Source organism: Schistosoma haematobium, chromosome 1 (genome assembly GCF_000699445.3).
Source record: "Schistosoma haematobium chromosome 1, whole genome shotgun sequence".
NCBI classification, from domain to species: Eukaryota; Metazoa; Platyhelminthes; class Trematoda; order Strigeidida; family Schistosomatidae; genus Schistosoma; species Schistosoma haematobium.
The window spans coordinates 43,187,808-43,211,621 of NC_067196.1; the positions used below are offsets into that span (position 1 = coordinate 43,187,808).

The 23,814-nt window shown below is 32.4% G+C and overlaps 1 protein-coding gene across 1 annotated transcript in view; it reads right to left on the reverse strand.

The window, feature by feature from the left end:
* Nucleotides 1-13,618: 13,618 nt before the first annotated feature.
* The window catches only part of PTK7 (Inactive tyrosine-protein kinase 7), an 85,985-nt gene continuing 75,789 nt past the window's right edge, over nt 13,619-23,814 (reverse strand). Inside the window, exons 15-17 of the mRNA XM_012940127.3 lie at nt 21,134-21,366; nt 15,678-19,313; nt 13,619-13,873 (exon numbers count right to left, since the gene is read on the reverse strand). Of these exons, the coding sequence (XP_012795581.2) occupies nt 18,582-19,313; nt 21,134-21,366 (965 nt within the window). The 3' untranslated portion in view covers nt 13,619-13,873; nt 15,678-18,581. The remainder of the gene's footprint in view (nt 13,874-15,677; nt 19,314-21,133; nt 21,367-23,814) is intronic.

The following is a 23,814-nucleotide window of genomic DNA, read 5'->3' on the forward strand; positions in this document are numbered from 1 at the left end:
CCTTTATAGCTTAAACGTTACCCCAACATCGTGCGCGCTATTCAACGTTATAACACCAACAACGTTTGACGTAGAAGGAAGCAAAAGTCATAATTGAATTCATGTATTCAATGGACTTTTCATGTTATTAAATGAATTTCATCGAAATAACAGATCATGATATGAATTTTGTCGACTGTAATTTTTCACCATGTCAGACTGCGTTACCCCTGGCAGGTGCAATACATGCTGAAATGATATACTAAGTTGTAGAAAGCTTAGTTATAGTCGTTTTCCTTTAAATATAGACCATCACTTAATAATGGAGAAACGTTTCGGGGCTAAGTTAAGTCCTGATAGTTTTGCTGTAGACCATGCTTTGACGCTTAAAAGACTGTAGTTGTCTGTCTGAGAACATTATCGTTTGTTGTCTTATATTTTGTTTATGAGCCAGTTTGAATCAAACGCTTTTCAGCACATTGGTAGCCCCCCCAACATATCCATGCTATTTTTAGCCTCTTAAGTTTAGTACACCCGGTTTTCACATAATTCAGTTAAGTCCAAACGATAGTGCCTAGAAGAAGTTATGAAAGATATCAATGTAGCAATTAGAGTTGTCTATTTTTCATGTGCTAACAACACTGATCTTAGATGCAAACTAATTTCACTGTCGTCTGATAATCATGAGAAAATACTTTGAGAAAAACGGATAAGCATTTCATCACACAAAACACGTAAACATTCCAAAGGAAGTGCACTGATTCGAGTATTAGTTGTAATTGATATGGCAATATTGTGACGATTATCGAACCACGCTGGGAAGTACAAAGAAGCACTTCACACAAATAAAGTGGCGGAACTCATAAACGTGGTTGACATAAATCATTGATGTCTTTGCCGTTTCATAGATACAATTAACACCAGAGAAGTATTAAAGTGAAGCATAGTTGTTTGTTTTTTTTACTTTGTGGGGTTGACAGAGCGAACCGTAGGGGCGGCGGCGCTATCCTGTGCATGAAAAGCATCTTAGCCATACGATATGTCGAGATAATGGCATACGACCCGGGAAAATGTGAAATGGATCTCTCTCGGTAGTGTGGTGTTCCAGCCAGAACGGACTTTTTCATGCATAATGGTAACGCAACAAAAGTTAAGATGTTTATGAATTTCAATTGCCCTGGATCTGTATAGTTTGCATGTATACTAGGTAACACACGAACACTTTTAGTGGTGTTGGTCCCAACTACAATCATCGAAGCCGAACATAAGATAACCGGGAAAATAGACTTTCAACATGTAACACTAAGAGAAGGCCAATAATAGTGGACGCGGGAATATTGATTCGAAGTTCATTTACATCATGGCTATCTCCCCAATATTTCCTGATACACACATAGACATAAAAACTATCTCAGGAGAGGTCTTTAGTCGCCCCACCTTAGTATTTGCTACCACCTCTTTTTACTATGTCTTCGACCTGATAGATCAACCGCTGATTTTATTAGACATGGAGCAAACATTTTTGCAGCTCAACGTTTCCTCTGTACGTCAGCGTATGCGTACCCTTTGCATGTACCTATATACTTGAACTACATATGTCAGAGAAATCCTGTGGTGGCATTGGGCCTTAATACGAGACAATGTGTGAAATAGACATTCAACATTTAGCACGGAGAAAAACTCAACGATGAAGAGGGCAAGAAGAATGAATTGAATTAATTGGAGTTGATCGTATGACATGGCCCGGCCATGCAGGCGTGGTCCCTGCTGAATGCTACCTTATATCTTCTATTCATATTAATTATATTGTTCTATCTCTAGACTAAGTTCTTTCTCTACCATGTATTGGCAATTGTTACAATGTAGTGAGTTGGTGTAGACGATGATGTGACTTCCACGTAAGATCTTATAGATTAGGCAGATGTATCATGACAACTCTACACTTATAGGATCAGGTCTATTGTTAGAGCAGTACTATTATCATAGTAGACCATAATTCTTCACTCCTGTAGTTCTCATACGTAAGCATGCACATCTTGTAGCCCGAGCTATAGGGTAAGTTTCAAGTAAAAAAACCAAGGGTGATCAGATGCGACACAGTGGGTGGTTGGTTCGATTTCTCCGGCCGCCTAAGTTTGGTAGTGCGGCTGCTCCCACTATTCCTCAGAAACACGGGGAATCGTTGGGTCGGATTCTGCTGCCAGTTACAACGAACCTCCTCCCAGAATGAGTGAGGTGCACAAAGTCTCCAGATAATGGAAAATCAGTGGATGTTGTTAACGTAGACCAACAAAGTACTTGATAAGGTGTCAAATAATAAACTCCAAGTCACTACCTAATGAATTACCCCAAGGCTCCGTCCTGGGTCCTTTATATTTTATACTGTAAATTAACTCCCAGAAACTGTTGATGATGCATAAATCTGGTGAGAAACGATTGAGGATATAGATGCATGTGCACTTCAGGAGGACCCATATATTCTGGTTAGCTGGTCTAAAACATTAGCTGATGCATACCAACGAGGCTAAGCGAGTCTGCATGCTCAGTGGGGATCCAAGGATAACCAGGAACAGCAAAGGGGAAGAGTTGGTGACCGTCGTTTTCAGGCTCACATGTACATTGGGGTGAGAACTAGCCATTATCTTAAGACCATGACTCACTGTGGTCGTAGCCAAAGGATTCAGGGCCCTCCAGGCTTTAAGGTGGACATTTACGAAGTTGGATACCAAAATGTTCACTATAGTGTACACAAACTTAATGAGCTTCAGACTTCAGAACTGAATTTAGTCTACAAACCCCTGTTTAAATAGTGACTCGCATATCTTGGAAAGAGTACAGGAGTAGCTGTTCTTACAATTTCAGAATTTTAGCGTTTACCATGCAAAGAGCGGCTTCAGAATCTCAACTTCCTAACTCTGTCCAACTGCAGATTAAGAGGTGATTTTATTTCGATGTACAGAATACTTATAATTGATTTAGACTAGATATACCCTCACTTTTTATTCCTATCAAGTCACGACGACTCGGAGAAAATAAGAGGCGAGTACAAACGCCGTGAACGATCAGAATACCTATGACGTACAGGCTTACACAGCGAGTCATTGATTCTCGGAACTTGTTACCTAGAGAAAAGGTATGTGCTCCTTTAATTGACTCATTCGTGAGAAGACTAGACATTCTAAGAAGCTTACTATAAAAGAACCTCACCGGAATTCTATGTGTAAGCCGACGATATCTACCTTAGGATCATTAATAACTACGTATGAATCCAGTCTCTTTGACGTTCATTTTTGCATAGTCTATGCTGAGCGGATAACAGAGGACATACTTTCAACACTTCTAAGTTTTAAGTAACCCATTTAAGACATGTTACAGACTACGCGTACGAATGAAGGAAGTTGGACGGCAACACTTCTGACTCGATCTTTAACAACTTTATTTGAGCCCATGTGGAGTACGTTACAGCTCTCTCTCCGGAAGTAAAATACACGGAAACGTATTCAAAGACAGGCAATAAAATCAGTTTGAAGACGTAAGTTCAAAGCTCATGCAAGGCTTCAAGATGGCACAGCTATTCGGAAGCTGACAAAGCCTTTACACGTAACACGATTATACTCAAAGGATATCAGCCCAATCAAATCAGAAGTCAGAAACGAAGAGTTTCGAAAATATGTTTCGAAAGTCATTGATGTGCTGAGGAGCTTTTGGTTCAAACTGGTTAGTAGTTGCAAGGGATATGTAGCACGACGTGCATACTCGATATTGATGCAGTCTTATGTGTACTACTTTGTTTTGAAGACTCATTTGTCGGATCACTTTTTTATGATGGCTGAGAACAATTAAAATCTTATTAACCTTAACGAGCCTCCCCACCTTTATTCAAGAGAATTACTACAGTTCTTCATGAAAGGCTAATAAGAAATATTTCGATATTCAAGGCCTTTTAAAGCTGTTCCAGAGTGTACATGCCTAAATATCAACATACCAAAGGTAATTATAGTGTAGATCACCAACGTAGATGATCCATGTCGAAATGATTGGAGGCCTACCCGAGTTGAACGGTAATGGTGTGACGAACCAACTAACATCGAAGTCACACCTCGTGGTCAGCACCTTACGTGGACTACCCTCATTGACGTATCAAGGTACTATAGGTGCTTTGAAGACTGTACATCAGAAAGGACGTTATTACAGAAATATATTAGTCGAAGTAGATACAAGCGAAAGTAAGACCACTGCCGCATGGGCCAGTCCATGGCATACGATTAACTAATGCGCGTTGGTTGTACATGACCTTAGCAGGGAGCGATGATCTGTTCGACATTCAGTGATCCAACTGCCGGATGATTTGGCTAGGGCTCAGTGACATTTCACTGGCCTTACAATAGCGTTTATAGAGTTATTGCCGCCCGTGTTTAGATTTTAAAGTTAGTAAAATACTCAGGCGACCCAATTATGTAATAGCAAGGCAATATTTAAGGAGGAGAAATGTGTAAAGATTATAGTTTTGATATTTGATTTGAACTCAAATGATCGGAAAATGTTACAATTTTAGACTCTTGCATACTCTTTGGTTTGCTACCTATCCTCACCAACTCTAAACCAAATATAATCTGACCTGTGGTTTTTGACTTTAACCATTAGTCATAGTCATAGCAGTATGATATACTAAATAGATATCTAACCCACAATACAGATGCTTTAACCATCTGATTTACCTCTAACATGGAACTAGTAGAGTTAGTGTATTCGAAAAAGGAGTTTAGGTTAAAGCAATATTCATACGCACCGCAAACGTCAGAGAGTCTAATATCACAAAAAGAGAGAGGGTGGCCTTACTTACCAGCAAACATGATGGTGGGGAGATAACTTCAATTCACTCATGTATGTAAGGCAGAACATTTTGTTTAATTACGGCTCCTTATGGTCACGTGGAATTTTACGGATGAATGGTATTGATGATAATTTATTGTACAAAATACCTCATTTAATCGTGTTTGTGACGTCGAATTGGTTTCACTTCCTACCGAGTAATCCTACTACAAGCAAACTAGTCAATTTGCTAAAGACAAAGCGTGCTCATGATTATAAAACCAATAAAAGTAAAAGTGAGCTGAAACATCTTCGACAAAAAGGGAGATAGCCATTTGTGTATCAGTACTATATTATAAAACTTCACACAACCCTATACTTTCAGCTTCTTTTTGAACCACGTCCATTTATACAGTTCTTTGTCCATTTATAGCATATTTACGCTTGTTTTCCGTAATCTACTAGAATGCTTTTGCTTAAAAAGTACCTTAATAATAAAAAAATTAGACGTAGTATTCACACCCTCACTATTTCAATACAAATGACACAATTTCAAAGTGCACAAATATTTTATGCTTTGCTTCTAGGCCTTTCTTTTTCTTACCCTCTTTTTCAACCCTCTCAAGATATGCCACCGATAACGCATATGGCACGGGTGACTTTGTCCTGTGCCATCACTAATGCCTTATATGTTCCAGAGGGATATAAGGTGGCAGTTTATATAGGCTCGCAAACTTTCGTGAATTTACTCTTAACTATCAGTTGCACGTCACAACGTGTAGCACGTACTATTAGCGTTTATCTGCAAGCAGGAGCGATCTGAAACACAACACAACAGTCAGGACCGACAGATGCTACTCAAGTGAGAACACGGAGTACGAGCACAACAGAGATATATTTTAAAATTGAATTACGCGGTTTAAGTACAAAAAAAGGAAGCCTATTACAAAATGGTTTTACTCATTATCCCGCAGGTTTAACTTGCGCAAGGCTTGTTCTTCTTCTTCTAGTACGTTCACTTTCTGTTGCCCTGAAACAAGGAAAGCAAACTTGCATTAGTAAAGTCACACGTAATGGTTTTTGATACTGCTACAAACGCAACCTCCATAAAGCGCGCCAACTGTCACATTAACAGTACGGATCTTACCAATATTTGTTGTATTCATATGTAAGAAGTATTATCCCTATACTTTTGTGACCAATGTACTTTATAAAATATCACTTACCTTCAAATTAAATTGTATTTTAGTGTCTTAATTCAGATTATCTCCTTATTCAATAAGATCAAAGTTGAGTAATAATCTTATAGATATATAGACTTCACCAGGCTGCCCTATTTTTGTGATAGACACTTAGAACTGCCAGATGACATACTTAAAAAATTATCTTTCCGTTTATTTTGGACATGTTTAGCCTTCTAATTTCAAGAATTAGAGGGAGTTCCTGTCCGACAGTTTCCTACTGTTGATTGTGTTGAATGCATCGATATTTAGATGAACAATTAATTGAGTCAGCTGACAGATAGTATATGAAATACTATGTTAAAGTAAATTATTAAATGTAGAGAAATGTAACTTCGTAAACACAGTTAAGGTGATATAAAATACAATTTCACCATATGATAACAAGTATTTTATACTTTTTATCCTTAATATTAGAGAGATTAATTGTGCATATGTGTTATGCTGTAAAATGTTACCTGCTCAGTTCAGGTAACATAAGGGAGACAGAAATGAAGATAAACACTTCGCGTATTTCTATTTGCCTGCATTTTGTTAGTTTACATCAATCGAAAAACATGGGATAAATGAAAACAATCAAAAACAGTTCGACTGCGGTCACTCAATTAGGACTACAAATAATTGTTGTTAATTCAGTAATATGCTATTAAGTTATTTTGTAGATGTTTTATCTTCTCTGGAAAGCAATATTGTAATCGCAAAGCAGTCATTTAGTTTTTATCATCAAATAATTTTAGTTATAGCACCATGGAAAGATAGGGTATAGTGAAAAAGTGTTTTGTCCTAGTTTAAGACACCATCGTAATGTCCACTCATAACACAATCAGAGAATTAATCTAAGATCTCTTAGCCTCATGCTAAACACCAAACGTTTAGACCACACGACGTGGATCTGTTGGTCCCCTTTTCAAACGTAAGGCAGTTCATGATACGATGTGATGATTATCAAAAATTATCACTGTTGTATGTCTACTTTTAAATGTAAAGGGCCTGCTGCAAGACGTGGAGGTTGTGAGCTAGTCTCCTGGTGGTGTGAAGCGTGGCGTCGAGTCGAGGTTGACTATGAACACCACTACAAAGGAACGCGTGCCAGGATATCCATAAAATCCCCCGGAAGCGAAATATCAGAAGGCAGTTAATGGACCAAGTCGACATATATTTGCTGGCGATCTCGTGGTATCGAAAGAATACCGAGATCGTGCCAGGATACAAGCTTGGTTACAGAGCGTAACCGAATTCGCGCGAGGTCACAATCAAAGTGTAAGAATAATGGATGCTTTTTAGCACAGTTAAACAAAAGCACATTAAAACAGTCACTGGTACAATTGGTTATAATAATAATAATTGTTTTCAATAAACCAATCGTGTTCTCGTGATAAAATTGAGTCACTACAGTTGTATAATGGGTTCGCTGTTAAGCGGTTACAACAGACGAAGATGAATAAGGTGATTTTAATTTTCAAAATATTATTTGGTGAGTTAAAAAAGATTGTTATAAAGTTAATATCTTACGTAATGCCTACTAGGAAAATTGATAACAAAGTTATTTAGGGATAAAGAAATGACAAATACCATTGATGATCATGGTAATAAGAGTTGTTGTACAGATTTTAAAAGTATATAATCCGGTTTAGTAAAAGGGATACAGATATATTAATACGTCAAGATCAGTACTCAAAACTGAGTTAAATGTATGAAACTACCAGAATCGGTATATTTAATATGATTCAATCTTATTGGATATAACCTTTAGTCATTTACTGAAGGGTTTTTACTTAATAATAGTATTAATAAAACTATCTAATCTAATAAACATCTTTAATTGTGTATATCGTTCATAAGTATATTTCATTAGATTAGTTTTGAATTTCCCCAGTAAACTATCGTCTAAAGTTAATATGGTGGTTGAAGGTAGTCAACAGGAAACCTTAGACCCGACACAGCAAGATGTAACTGTAATCTTGTCTACCTCCATCTTATCTCAACATGTTCCACACAGTGTCGAGTCACCTAGACTAGTGGCCACATTGCAACTTGGTCGATAGCATTCGATCTGCACTAAGAAGGACTTGACACACACAACATCGATCACCACCCAGTGATCATCTAAAGCCCTACGTGAGTGATAAGTGTATAGGTACGAAATTTCAGCATAGGTATTCAATTTTTTTTTGTAATATTATTTGAACTATAATCCTAGACATGAAGTAATAGGATCATTTAGTGCAATTAAAGAAAATTTAAATAAGAGCGGAAATTTGATTGTTTACTTGTTGTTGTATTATATTTTACAGTAAGAAGTTACTCTCCACAACCCCTATACTAGTTTATATTTCATTATATTTTATAACATTGATAAACTTGAATACTCTTTAATTCAATCAATAATCTATAATTACATTGAAACCGACGTTAGAGAATAAATACACGTACAACTAATAAATTCGCTACTATGTATATGTATATATATAATACTTTATATCTATTTCTCGATGATAGTTCCTTTAATCTTCCATGTCATTTCTAGAATTTAATTATTTTAAAAACTGTGATCAAAATGAAGTTTTCTTTTATATTTTAACTTCCTATATCAAAAGAAACATGCATAAATATTTCCTGTAATCATATTAGTTAAATCATTATAAATCTTTTTTTATAGATAACTTTTCAAATTACCTACATGTTAGATAAAAAGGCATAAATTCAGAATAATAAAATAAAAATTATTTATTCTAATATTATGTTGATTTTTCAATTATCTTCTTCCTATCCCCTTTCAACTAATCAGTTCTCTCTTTTTTTGGTGTTTTATTTCATTTTGCTTTGATTCCCTTCTTATTCGTTTTTTATATATATGTAATTATTTCAAGCGCAATTTGTGATATTTAGTATGTATTATGACACTACCGGTTACCGAAAAAATGAATATATATGTATATATATATCTTCATATCAGGAAAAGAACCGTATTAAGTTAGACAAAATTGTCAATTTTCGGTAAATCTCATGTTTGTTTGCTTATTACCAATCATTATACTTTATTTAAATGTTATTTTCTGTGAATAGTTAATGGTAATTGTAATGTATTTCATTCATTTTCATTATCATTACGATTATTAATAAGTTTAATATATGCAATATATTTTAGATTTAAGCTAAGCATTCAATGAAAACAATCAGGTCAAGTTATTTGTTAGCTAAATAATTGTATACATAACTGGTAAGATATTTCTTATTTATTCACTATATAAATGAATGATAATAAATGATACTGTGGACAGCTTAAAAGGTACATCATTTTAGTTCTAGTTAATACTTTTATATTTAGGGAAACTGACATACCGACTATCTTGGAACATAATGGAATCATTCCAGAAAATTGTTTTAATCATGCTTTAATAAAGCGATTCATTAAATATTGGGTGTTATATTCACAGTTGAATATTTTGGATGGTAGAGAATTTATTAACACTATGTTTAAGACAATACAACAGTTTTCAAATAGTTTTTTTAAAAATTTTAAATGAAGAATATTGAAAGAATACAATTTTAAAGGCTTTTATGAGAATTAGTTTGTGAATGAACTACAAGTCAATTGAACATACGATAACTCAAATTCATTCACATATATGAGATAACAATCAGTAGATAATGTCAATGATTTTATTCAAATATTTAAAGAACAAAACTTGATTAAATTATACGAATATTCGTCAAGATTATAATGAATAGTTGGACAGAAATCGGAGATCAAGTATAGAGAAGTCATTATCTGTGGAAACTATATTTGAAATAATCACAGTGATTGAAATTTAAATAATTCCAACGTTTTGTCCATCTAACTTGTCTGAACCTCTTCAGGGTAATGATCAAAATCATCAAAGAAATATATAACTTCTTAACAATCAAAACAAGCAAACATTTCAATTCTCTTTTTCTATTATATCTCTAATAATATGTTGTGATATGATGAATTATGAAAAGAACCTTGATATCATTCATATACAACTTCTGATAGGAAATTCGATTTTATCAATATATGCTCATTTATAGCTAAACTTTGAAGTTCACAATCAAGTGGTTATTATGACTCACTAGCTAAGTGAATAACGCAATGGCATTTAAAATGAATGGTACTGGGTTCGAGTCCCTGAAGGAACATCAACAATCGATAGCAAGTACATCTAGCTGACAAGTCTTAAATAGGATGAAACGCACGTCCTGGATGCCATTGCTAGCCATTAAACTTTGAAGTCATTTACATTTGAATAGATTAATGTAATCTATTCATTCTGTAATAATAAATAATCAAATAAATATGTATATAAAACAAACGAAATTACAGAGAAACATAATTTACTAACTAATCATAATAATCATAATAAAATGCTATTAACGAGTTTGTTTGTTTGTTGTTGTTTTTTCTTTTCACTTTAATAACATTAAATTCTTTAAATAATGTTAAAGGAAACAATATGGAAGCATGTAATATTAAAAATAGGCAATATATATATATATATATATATATATATATATATATATATATATATATATGTAAAGATGAAGAGAATCAACTCTTTTCATTTCTTTGAACAATTTTAAATAGTTTTGTCATTCGAATGGAGAAAAAAGGAACACATTTTTACTAAAGGTACAAAAATGTTCAATATACATTCGTTGAATTTGCTAGTAGAAATTATACTCGCACACACTCACACTCACACACACACACTCAAACACATACAAACACATAGACATGAATGAAATGAAGATTAGAAGTAATTTTGACAATACTAAAAATAAAAGAAAAAGGACAACTTCACTTTTATGGAAAAAAGAAATAAACTAAAAGCATACAAATGATGAAATGCATCTTGAATATGCTACAGATTTATATATGTCATTAAGTAAGTTTTATTCATTGTCTTGATTTTATTTTAAATTCCAGTTTAAGTTTATCATTTAAGATTTTTAAAAGAAAATCTTTCAAAGTTGTCTATATTAACATAAGAGAACAATCGGTAACAACAAATGGAAGTAGATTTAAAGATGAATTAATGAATTAAAACAAAAGAAAAAAAACTGAAACATATTTCATTCATTAAATTAAAAATGATTTTACTAGATAACTACTTTAAAAGAAAAGAAAAAAAGAGGAAAAGAATCATAAGTAAATGGTCTAAAAAAAAGAAAAGGGAAAAGAACTACAAATGAACTAAAAAAAAAAAGAAAAGTTGATTGAACTATTTTGGGAAACATTTTTAAAGTTAATAGAGATAATTTTTTTAAAAGAAAATTATTTATTCAGTAGGGTATAAAATGTATTGAGTAAATGATCTATTTAATCATGAAATTTTCCTTAACTACCGTTATATTTTTATATTACATGATCAATATTGTCAAGTTGACTATAAGTTACACTATGAAGAAAGATTTTCTAATAGATTAAACCATCCATTAAGAAGCTATTTGTAAAATAGAGATTTTTGAAAATCTACTTTTTCTTTTTTACCAATTTAAGACTCATCAGTAGTACATACATTAGAATTTTCAAGGAATCAAATTAAAGATTATAGGTTTTTGTGGTGAGTTTTGAATCGTTCGATGATTGAATTAAAACCTAACAATTTATCTTAAACTTCAATCCACTTGTGATACACTGTAACGATTATTTATCACTAACATAGACAATTGTCTTATATCAGACATAGTTGAATACAACCAGTTATGGCTTATCAACGAAATATCCAAAATCTATCAATAAACTAGTCACCAATGAGCACGTGAATCACTGTATTATTTAAATATTTACAGTTTTCGTCATTTTTTATACAGAGTAACCTTTTTATTTTGAACTCTGAGTTGTTCAACTTCTGATAAGTCAATAATAACTATTATTTATTGTAATGGTTTGCTAAAAGATTCAAATGCTCTGAAATGTTTTTATAATATAAAAATGCGTCAGTTGTATCAGTCACCAATATTTTGTTTTCTAGATAAAGTTTAACCTCAAACGTTCAACTGGACTGAATTTAAATTACACGAAATAAAATTCGGTTTCTTTGATAAAGTTTTGGGTATCATCTCATATCTGTTGATTTTGTTTAACCTATACACCTTTAACAATTATTCTTACAGAGTAAGTACTAAATTATATAAACTATAACATAATTCAATTGGCTCATGATATCAACTATTGAAATTATCATAATATCCACAAACACCCTTTCTGATACTAATCAGCATATGCTCACTAGTGACTGGCTTCAAAAGGTATTTCCTGGAGTTCTAGTGAGAAGCAGTGACCAATGGAGTTCAACCAGGTCTATTGTGAGATAGTAACTTACTGAAGATGTAGTGTCGTTTATTATGTTAAACCCATATACCTTATTCTGGCTTTCGGACAGGTCAGTCTATTCATTCTAGTTGAGTCATATTCTAACCTTGTTAATTATTCGCTTATCATCAACCTTGACTGTTTTTATATGAGCGTAGGTGTGTGTACATTTCTTATCCTATTCATTATATGTCTGTAACTTATTTTTTGTGTGCCTATAAATATTGATTAACGCTTGACTAAAAGAGAGTTGGCTTACCCGCCATGTCCGCTGTGCGTCGTTTCGCTTCTCTCTATTCTATTCGCTTCATATACAATATATATTCAAATGTCCATTCTCGTTATTTGACTTATTTAATTCCGTTATTGACTAACGCGATTTAAGTCGATTATATACGACGATAGGCAACATATTTATTCCAATAACAATCATTCATACGATCTAATTGATATGAAATGAAGGGTCCTACAAAAGACAATGGTGGATGTGTCACCCAGTTTCGTGGATTGGTTGAAGTTAGACATTAACACAGTTGGATACCGGCTCAGTGGTCTAGCGGTTAAGCGTTTGCGCGTGAGACCGATAGATCCTAAGTTCGAGTCTCGCGGGGCGTGACCATAGTTGGGCACTGCTGAGGAGTACCACAATAGGACGAAACGGCCGTCCAGTGCTTCCAGGTTTTATATGGTGGTCTAGCTTTAATTGACTCATGATCTCAACAATTGAAAATATAACGTAAATATCTTCTGTTAATCTACGTTCATCGAATAACCCGTACTGTTGAGTAAAGATGCTTTTATTGACAATTTAACAAATTTGGAAGACTTATAGCTAACGTATGAGTAAATGTTATAACTGACTGAATAAGTAGCAATACGTTTAAAGTAAGATTAACTAATAAGATAACGTACAAGGAAAAATAAACGAAAAATAATGAGTATTCTACACTACTTTCTTCAAATTACTTCGAAGCCTGATAAATTACATAATCATAAACCATTTTCATTACATCTGCTGTAAGATAATTTCTTATTTATGTACAAAAAGAAAATATATAATTTTAATTGAGTGTATATCTTATTATTAAGAATAAACCATCTGTAGAAAGTATTTTAATTGGCTACAATAAATGAAATGATTGCATTTTTATACTGTATTTATTTTATTCATGTGATTTATATGTACCCTAGTAACAAAATGCTTCTACTAATAACAATTCATACCTTAAATAACAATTTGTCTGTTAAAAATAAAGTTCTGTTATGTAACAAAACTTTTAGTGGGCATGGAAAACCACAACATACCATTAGATGTAAAGAATAAATTAAAAATTTCATTAAACTAAAAAAACAAAATGACAAAATCTATAACATCTTCCATATAAAACATTATGGGTTATAAACGCCAAACAGTATGATATACTACATTTGAACTTACCTATACAGAAGAAGTTATAGTTATGAAATTTTTGATGCATATGAACAAGTTGAATATTCAGATAACCTTAAAGTAGCAATGTAGTGAACAAAACACGGGTAAGGACAATCAAATTATATTAAGCACGAAATCACTGAGTTACTTGGTAAAATAGAAAAACCATACTCTAATACTTAATTTGCAAAATGGTCAATAATTGTCTCGAACTTCATTGTTCATGCATTTTCCATACTAATTGCTTTCTATTCCCGCTTTTTCTTTCTTGATCTTCCCCATCTTCTGGCGCCAGACATTACATTCCTGACTCGCGTCATATACTACTCATATCAATATAAGTAGCACGCACCACAGCAAAAACAAACAATATGAAATTGTTATTTTTATTGAGATCATAAACTGATTGATATTAGACCACTTATAAAAACCTAAAAGCACTGGGCGGACGTTTTGTCATAGTATTGGACTTCTTCAAGATCCTGTACGCGAATTCAGTAACCAGTGTAACTAATAAGTTCCCAAGTGAATTTAATACAAAGTGAATGATCGTTGTTCTTACCAACCAGTTAATTAATAAAACTCAAAAACTTTCTTCCTGAGTAATATTCATCAATGAATCAAGTGTTAACAATTCAAAATATCAAACTGAAGCTCAAATTCATCTGTTATGGTACTTCAGGATTTGATTATAGTGATCAACCACTTGAAATAGATTCGTAAAAGTATTATATGCCTTGAATCAACTACATTGTTGTTTATGACCTATAAGGAACAATATAATCTTCTTCATTATTATGTTTTAAATTATCTTATATTTATGGAACCAATGAGAGACAAAAGAAGAACGAGTTGTGTTCTGTAACAAAAATTTAAGCATCAATCAAGATTTGTCATACATTTTATATGATCCACGTCAGTTCTAATGGTAAGAACGGAAGTTAATAAGAATATTTATTTTCAAGGACGTTATACTTTTTGAGACTTTTGCTTTTCACATAATCCTACATTATTTCACATTGTTAGGACGGGAAGTAAATTGACTAGTAATGTTATCATATAAGAAACTCAGACTATTTTAATTGACCTTCATAGAAGTAGTAACTTATTCATTCCGTTAGTTGATTAGTAGTTATTTTCTGGACTTTAGTGAAGATCGGTCTCCTGAGTAGATTGTAAGTTTGCTTATCTTAGACGTTTCAGAGTTTTGCCGAACCAGTTGTAGATTCAGAACCCAATGAGACAGATTGTCTAAAGAAATACCTGCGGCTGTTTGAATAACGGAAAAGGTGACTATAATTTATGAACAACCTTTGAGCGACGCAAGTGACCTTGAGAATGTCCACCTACTCACCAGTGCTAAATGAAGATTACAAACCAGTGTGAGGATATGAGATCATGATTTAAAGTTGATGAATAGGGTTAGGAGTTCAATATAAAGTTTTCATCACGAACTGACATAAGCTAAAATGCCAAAATGCTATTTAGCCAAATGAATAAATGAATTTCGCGTCAAAATCTAAAACCTGTTATCTTATATTTGACTGATTCGTCCATAAATTATGGTCTCACCGAATAAACTCATAATTCACCTTGTCTATATTCGTACTTACTAACAATGGTAATAAAATTCTCAAAGTATATATAAAGATTTGCTTAATTTCAGTATATCGATAGACTAACTATTTGTGAAAAAGTACCGATCATTCCATTATATTGTTAAATTTTCTTAACAATGTGGATAGTAACTCTACTTTGGCAGTGATCATGTGAAAAAATATTAATGGACACAAATCTAAACTTTCTATTTTTTTATTTTCTATTAATTAAATTTATAAAACACTTACTGTAAGGTGTAATCGATAAACGAACTCACCTATGATAAAGTGAAACGCCCACCACCACATTAACTTTCCTTGACCTTGTATAACTATGTCTTGTTTATTCACCAATCACAATTTTATGTTCACTATAAAACAATATTTGCCTTGTTGACTCATTTTTCCTATTCTCTAGCTACTGTTCAGTATGTTATTTATGTCTCTGTTTTTCCCTGTGTTGATAGACTGTATTGTTTATTTTGTATACTAACGGTGTTAATTTGTGTTTTGGAAACAGATCAAGTTTATCAAGCCAAATAGCTTACTTGTTCTGACTTTGGCTAAATCAAGACTCTGTGTTCGACGGTCTACAGAGAGAATAGCTTAGAGTTAAACCTGTAAGAAATTGCTTCCTACACTTACTACCTATCAATTATTACCATTATTGATCGAATTGTTTTATTTTATTTTTTTTTAATACTTAATGACTGTGTTGTTTTTATATTTAGTGAAAAGAAATAATTCTGTCACAAAACGTTTTGCTTTTATTATACATGTACTTCCTTACCATTTCTCAAGTCTTTTATGTTTCATCACTGTAGTGTTTATTATTAATTAAATGAGTAAACAAAAGCAATTTATTTGTAAATTAATAACAATATAATAAATGGTAATAATGAATTATGATTTTTATCTCGATTTTATTTTAGAAAGAAACCTTGCTGAAATACAGAAAGAAGAAAGATAAATTGAGATCATCATAGGTGAAGTAATATATGCATGTATTTGATTTGGTTCTTTTCCTAGAAACCCTATCGATTTTTTTTTATTATTCATTCATTCGCCAATCTTCAGTAATTGTTGTGTAATATACAAAAAAAAACGTTAAGAGAATAAAGACAAGAGAAAAAGTATTTAATTAAAAAGATAATTTAAAATGCTAAATAGACAGTAAACGCTTTGTTGTCAGTGTGAATAAATATATTATAAAGAGATGAAAAGAAACTGTAAACAAAATCATAAAAGAATATAATATGGCTATGATGTAAGAAAGATTATTTATAATATAAGAGATGATGAGAAATACAATAATAAGGCGATAACAAAAGTCATCGAAAAGAAAAAGATGGAAACAATTAAGAAGAAAATAAAAATATGAATATTTCTTCAATGAATGATAATTAATTTAAAATTTATTCCTATAAAAAACAATGTGGTTTTGTTTCTGTTTTATTGTTTTAGTAAGTAAGCTATTGAAGAAATAGAGAATACAGTAGATAAATGAAGATATGGTATAAAATAGAAGCAACACAAACGTCTTATTATATGTGATGACAAATAAAACTGAACTCTTTACCTAAACAAACAAACAAACAAAATGTGGCCAGAATGAAGAAAACAGAGAGATGCATTGTATAATGCATACAGAAGGAAAGCATGTCTATTTGTAGATAATTAAAATGCATATTTCTGACAATGATACAGTATTGACAATGAAAAAAAGAGCTGTAATATGATATGCACTATTAACATTATTATTATCAGTAGTAGTATTGGCATCAATTTTATAGCATGAAATGTACAATTTGTAGGAAAAAAAATTGGACACCATTTATTATTGGTATATTCACAGATGAATTAAGTCTATTGAATACAGATGTCAAGCATCATAATGAAAGTGAAAATAATATGGATCCTTTGAAAGTAAGTAAACCGGGGTAAATAAATGACTTATGAATGAATTAATTTTATTATTACTCACAAAATTTGTGAGTAAATAATTGATGAAGGAAAAAAATTATTCAAGGAGTTGAAATAACAAAAATATTCAATAGAGAGTAATTACGATCATTAGTAGTATTATCCTGTAAATGTAAACAGAGAAGGAAATATAAAGTATACGTCAGTATATATGCCCATAATTATTTGGATATTTTATATGTACACTTTGACAATGATGTATAACATAATTCAGTTAGTCAATACAATTAATAAAAAAGAAGAATTAGAAGAACAATAGTGAAGGTACTGTGGAACAAGTCAGTATTAGTTGTATTTAAAGTCTATTATACATTGATCATTATTATTAGTTTGTTTTGATATTGTAAAATTACACACCATTTTAAAACGTAATAAAATGGGAACATTGAATTTAGAGAATAGAGTTAAAAATAAAGAAAAATAAAATAAATGATTGACACTAAATATTATTTTTTTAGAAAAAGAAGTTAAAATAAAAAAGAAGAAAAAAAAGTTTAATGATTTTTATTAACATATGAATTAAAGAAAAAAAGAAAACAAAATGAAAAGAAAAGAGACACATCGACTTTTATTCTATTTTTTTTACAACTAACAACTTATACTACTAATATTAATAATGAAGATGATAATGAAAACAATGGAGATGAGAATAAATGAAGAAAAGAGTCTAAGATATTGTATTTCGATTTGTAAACAATATATATAATGAATAGTAACTAAGCAAATGTATTTTAATCAACCTAAATACATATAATTATGAAAGATGAATTAATTGTGCTTTATTTGAATTGAGTAATTTAGTCCAAATTAAAATTCTTTAGTATTTTATTATGATACACTTTGAATAATGCAACTATGATAATGAATAATATAGTAACTATTATTTTATTGACATGAAATAAATAACAATCTGGCCGGTGGGGGTGGTTTGAAAATTCAAAAATGAATAGAACTAACTCGAAAGAATGTAAATAAATAAATAAGTGAAAAGAGGCTGAAACGTTTTAGAAAATTGTCTATATTGTTTGTGATTACAAAATGATTAATTAGTTTCTTCTATTATTTTTTCTCATCACCATCTTCGTACTGTTGAATTTACTTTGATAGTAACTTTTTAAACTGATTTTAACATAGATAAATGAACACAAAAAAGAAACTATAAGAGAGAAAAAATTGGAGGAAAAAGAGCGTAAATGAAATTATGATGCAGCAAGATCACGTATAATAATAGCAATTTCACTGAATGTAGGTCGATGTTGTGGTGTTGGAGACCAACAACGATTTAATAAATTACCTAATTCACTTGGTATATCAGCAACTAAATCCGGTTTCAATGGTGATGAATCGGTAGTGTTAAGTTTTGATTTAGTAAAACCACTAGTGTTATTTAGTAGCATGGCTGTTCGTTGACCAGCAACAATAATTTCTTGATCAGACAATCTAGCTAAAGGAAGTGCTGCTAATGAAAAGACTTCACAAACTAATATACCGAATGCCCAAACATCGGATTGTGTAGAATAGGGTATAGCTGGATTAGCTAATTGTTTCAATGATTTATTTTCATGTCCATTACATAATGATACATGTCGTGCAGTTGTATTCATTGTTGTATTAGTTGTTATTTCATGAATAAGTTCTGGTGCAAACCATCTTAATGGTATGAATTGTTCTGTATTAGGTAAACGATAATATTCATTTGCATAAACATCTCTAGCCAAGCCAAGACTTGATATTTTCACTTCTAAACCTTGAGTTAAGAGTACATTTCTAGCTGCTAAATCACGATGAACACAATGCATATGAGCTAAATAATCCATACCAAGAGCTAACTGCTTGCATATACTCATCTTTTGTGTACAAGTTAAAGGTGGCATTTTAAGTGGTGCTGAATTCTCTTCACGCATACAACGTAAAAATTGTTTTAGATCACCCTAAAAAATAACGGGGAAAAACATATAAAATGATATAAATCATAAGAGAATAATCGGAAATTAGTTCATTAATTCATTTGTTGATAGTAACCACATATGATAGAACTGTTTTAGTAACTATGAAATAGAAAGTCATACAAACTGGGATCAATTTCCACATGACAGGTAATGCAAGGAATGAATCACAAATGGATTTGTGAAAAACCATTTAGATAATTCAATTGGTATTGTTTGCTTGAATCTTCCCATTGAGGTTTGAAATTGCAATTGATCAGTCTATTATTGGCATATGTGCATATTGTGCGTAATGCCTCGATATTGCCTTAATCTATATTTGCTTATAAAGCTTCTGAATTAAGGCAATATCAAGGCAATACACACAGTATGCACATATGCTGATAACAGAATGATCGACTACAGTCTTAAACGTCAGTGGGAAGATTCAAGCAAACGTTACGGAGCGAATTTAAATTCACCCCATTGAACAAGCAAGTGGCCATCAGGACTCAGTAGCTGAGTGGGTAACGCCATGGCTTTTGAAGCGAATGGTACTGGGTTCGAGTCCCTGAGTGAACATCAACTCTGAGATGCAGGTACACCCAGCTGACGAGTCCCAAATAGGACAAAACGCGCGTCCTAGATTCCACTGCTAACCATTTAGATAGATGTTTATTTAAGAGAAACAACAGTTAATATGGTTTCCTTTTTTCTAAGTATTAAGAACTACGGTCTTATAACATTTGATCCAATCAGAAAAACTATACTTCATTTAAGTTGAGCAGAAAGAAACAGAAACGTTATTTCTAAATTAAATGTACAATGCGAACTACGACGTCATTTATTATCGGTTGGCTTTTTTTTCAAATGATCATCATTTATCGTCAAGATTCTACTAAACTAAAGCTTAGATACAATGTGCATGCGACCAGATAGGCTTACTGAATTCTTACAAACGTCTAAACTATCATTTTTATTTGGCTGTTAGTACGAATGGGAAATTATTCACCTATCTGACGATCCATTTCACATGATTAGTTAAAAAGACAACGCACTAATATAATTAGGATAATTAAATACTCAGATTATTTCCACAGTTAGCATAACTAGTACAAAATCTAGTTCCAATGAATAGTTTTTGCTCTACTGACTAATTAAAAAGTAGTAACTAACGTCATTTTATTTGGTCTTTAGTACTGATCGAACTATTGATAAAATTGTGACAGATGCACTAGTCTTGAGGACTGGACACTCAATGCATTATGTTCTAATGCTCTAATGGTTAGAGCCCATCAGCAGGAAGCCCTGTACTTGAGTATTCCGCTTGTTAGTAAATATCACTAAAAAGTATCTGTAAAATTGGGGGAACGTAATCTTTTCGTGCTATTCCGACCCATCTTATCAAGTATTACAAGACGTTACCACTGAACAAATTAAGATCCAATTGACCTCTTATAGAACTGATATTTTCACACTGATAGGTCACTCGGTAGGAACTAATATCACATTTTAACAAAGTACCTGACATGTGGTAGTGTGTGCAAATTATACGTGTACATTACTAGGGATTTCGAAACTATGACTTCTTCAGTGTACATTGGTCTTTCAAATGGTATCATTTCATAATGAAAAACATCTTCAGAGGTTACAATTTATCGATTTTCTTAATAAATCTACTTTTTCGTTAAACCAGTTATTTTTTAGTCCTATATAATTTTCATTGGTCCAATTAATCATGATCTGAATTATTTCAAATTATTCAAACTTAGTTGAAATATACCCAAAGATTTAAGTGAATAAAATGATAACGAATCTATACTTACCCATTCACAATATTCTAACAAAATATAGAATGGTTCTTGTTCCATGCATACCCCTAATAAACGTGTAACATAATCATGATCAGACTGACCAAACAATTCTAATTGACGATGAAACTCATTAATATGTACTGAATCACATGAAGTCAATGATTTGACTAATACTAAGGATTGAGCTTCACCTTCTTGTATATGACGAGCACGAGCCAAGAATACGTCACCGAATTCACCTTTCCCTGTAAAACAACAGAGCCATTTTACTATATATGATATATGACTGATATTTTTCTAATAAGCATTTGAAACAAATGAAGATATTTCAAATATTCTGAAAACAAGTTAAAACTTTATCACAATTGTGAACTTATGAATATTGTTTTGTCCCTGATAAATATCAGTAGTGATAAAATGTTGAACGATTTTGGTCTACAATCAGTTTTTTTAGGAGTTAATTGAAACTGTATAGTTGAATATATTATGTTTGTTAAGTGGGATGTTTTATCAAAAATATTTATTTGATTATCCTGATGCATTAGGAATTAAATGGAAAGTTTCATACATCCAATATTATACATCAGCTTTGACCAAAGTATTTAGAAAAATAGTCACAATTGATTGATCACTGGGTGGTGAACAATGTCATGTGTGTCAAGTCCTTCTTAGAGAAGATCGAATGCTATAGACCAAGTTGCAATGTGGCCACTAGTCTAGGTGACTCGACACTGCATGCACCATTTTGAGATAAGATGGTGGTTGGAGGTAGCCAACAGGAAAGCCTGGACCCGAGTTTCGTGCTACATAATACTCGTCAGCAAGGTGTACCTGTAGTCTTGAGGGGAGTGGTCCTTTCCGACGCATTCGACCCCGTGTCACCTAGCTTCACAGTCAGAGACGTTACCACTCGGCAATAGCATTCGATCTGCACTAAGAAGGACTTGACACACACGACATTGATCACCATTCAATAATCAATCAATTGTAATCACATCTCAGTTCTACAGGGGGTCGGTCGCGGCCGGGGTAGCTCAGTGGGAGCGTCTCCGACTGTGGAGATGGGTGACGCGGGATCGAATCCGTCGGGGACACCGGTTCCCTCAAGATTACAGGTACACCTTGCTATCGAGTACCAAGTAGCACGAAACCCGGGTCTTATTTCTGGTTTTAAAAATGGAGTGATATTAACTCGAGAGTTATTCATAATGAGGCATGATAAATACCTGATTCCCACTAGTTTGGAACTTTTCAGCATTAAGGAATCATGAACTTGACGCTAAAATGAATCAGAGCTCTCATTTGGTACAGAAAGCAAGATTTTGTGCAACAAATGAATTTCAGCTCAATGATTCAACTAATTTATTGAGCTAATAAACACAGCTATACATTACTGTGAAAATAAACTTTATTTCTAAATCCGTAAAATACAAGTCACCTCGACTGTGGACACTAATGATTGCGTAGAGCTATGCTCGAATCAGTCAGTACATATAATCATATATTTTTATTTTCAAAGTTGTACAATTGTATATATATATATATATATATATATATATATATATATATATGATAAGTCATATGTCAATAAGTAATTGTAGGTTTGTTAGAATTCGGTTAGTTGTAATGTGGAATCCGACATCATAATTTCTAGCAAACAAATAGTTGTTAAAGGAAATACGTGAAGCATGAGAAACATATGATTATCATACTGAACAGCAACCAGCTATCATTCGGTTATAATAAAGATGTGTTAGTGACAATGTGGATAGGAAATACATTAAGAAAAGCACTTAACTGCGTCATGAGGCAAGTTCTCACTTGGAACCCTCAAGGCCAAAGAAGAAGAGGAAGATCAAAGTGCACACTGAACCGAGAAATGGACAGACATGAGACTAATGAACAACAATTGGATAGAGCTAGAAGGGGAGGCCCAGGACAGAGTGGGTTAGAGAATGCTGGTCGTCGGCCTATGCTCCATTGGGGGTAACGGGTGTAAGTAAGTGTTAGTGGCAATCAAGAATTCTGTTTAAAAACCATTTTAATAATAATGGTGTAAGATGTAAGCATTTTAGCAAATTTAGTGAAATATGAACGCGAGAAGAATAAATAAGAGAGACCTATGAGGCTAAGAAATTGTTTTTTGCAAACACAACTCAAGTTTTAAATTGTGTATGGCTAAAACTTCCCGAATATAATGCGTGTTCATCGGTACACCTGTTCGCATCTTTGACTACATTCTGTGAAAAGATGAGTCTGAAACTGAGAATTTTTTGAACTAACTAATATATTACAAAATAGAAGTCGTAATGAGTACTCGTTGGTCAATGCCATATAAATACAGTATAACAGCGGCTTGCTGGTTTAAGCACAAATGTCAGTCTATAGGTATCATGTTCATATTTTACTTGACTTACACCGGTTCAGGAAGTCGGGTAGAATCGGTAGTTCTCATACAGAAATTCAGCCCAAAATATATGAACAGGTCTTTCATTAAAGAGTTGGATTAAATTAAAATAATTTAATAATATGCGCAATTTACAGTTCAAGACAAAGGAGGACTACTTTATTTTGCATCTCTTCATTCAACTTCAAAATACTAATGAAAATCAAATTGATTTAAAATCATTATGAAACAGAAAACATTTCAATAAATTTCTTTACATTATAATTAATAATGAATAAATAAAATC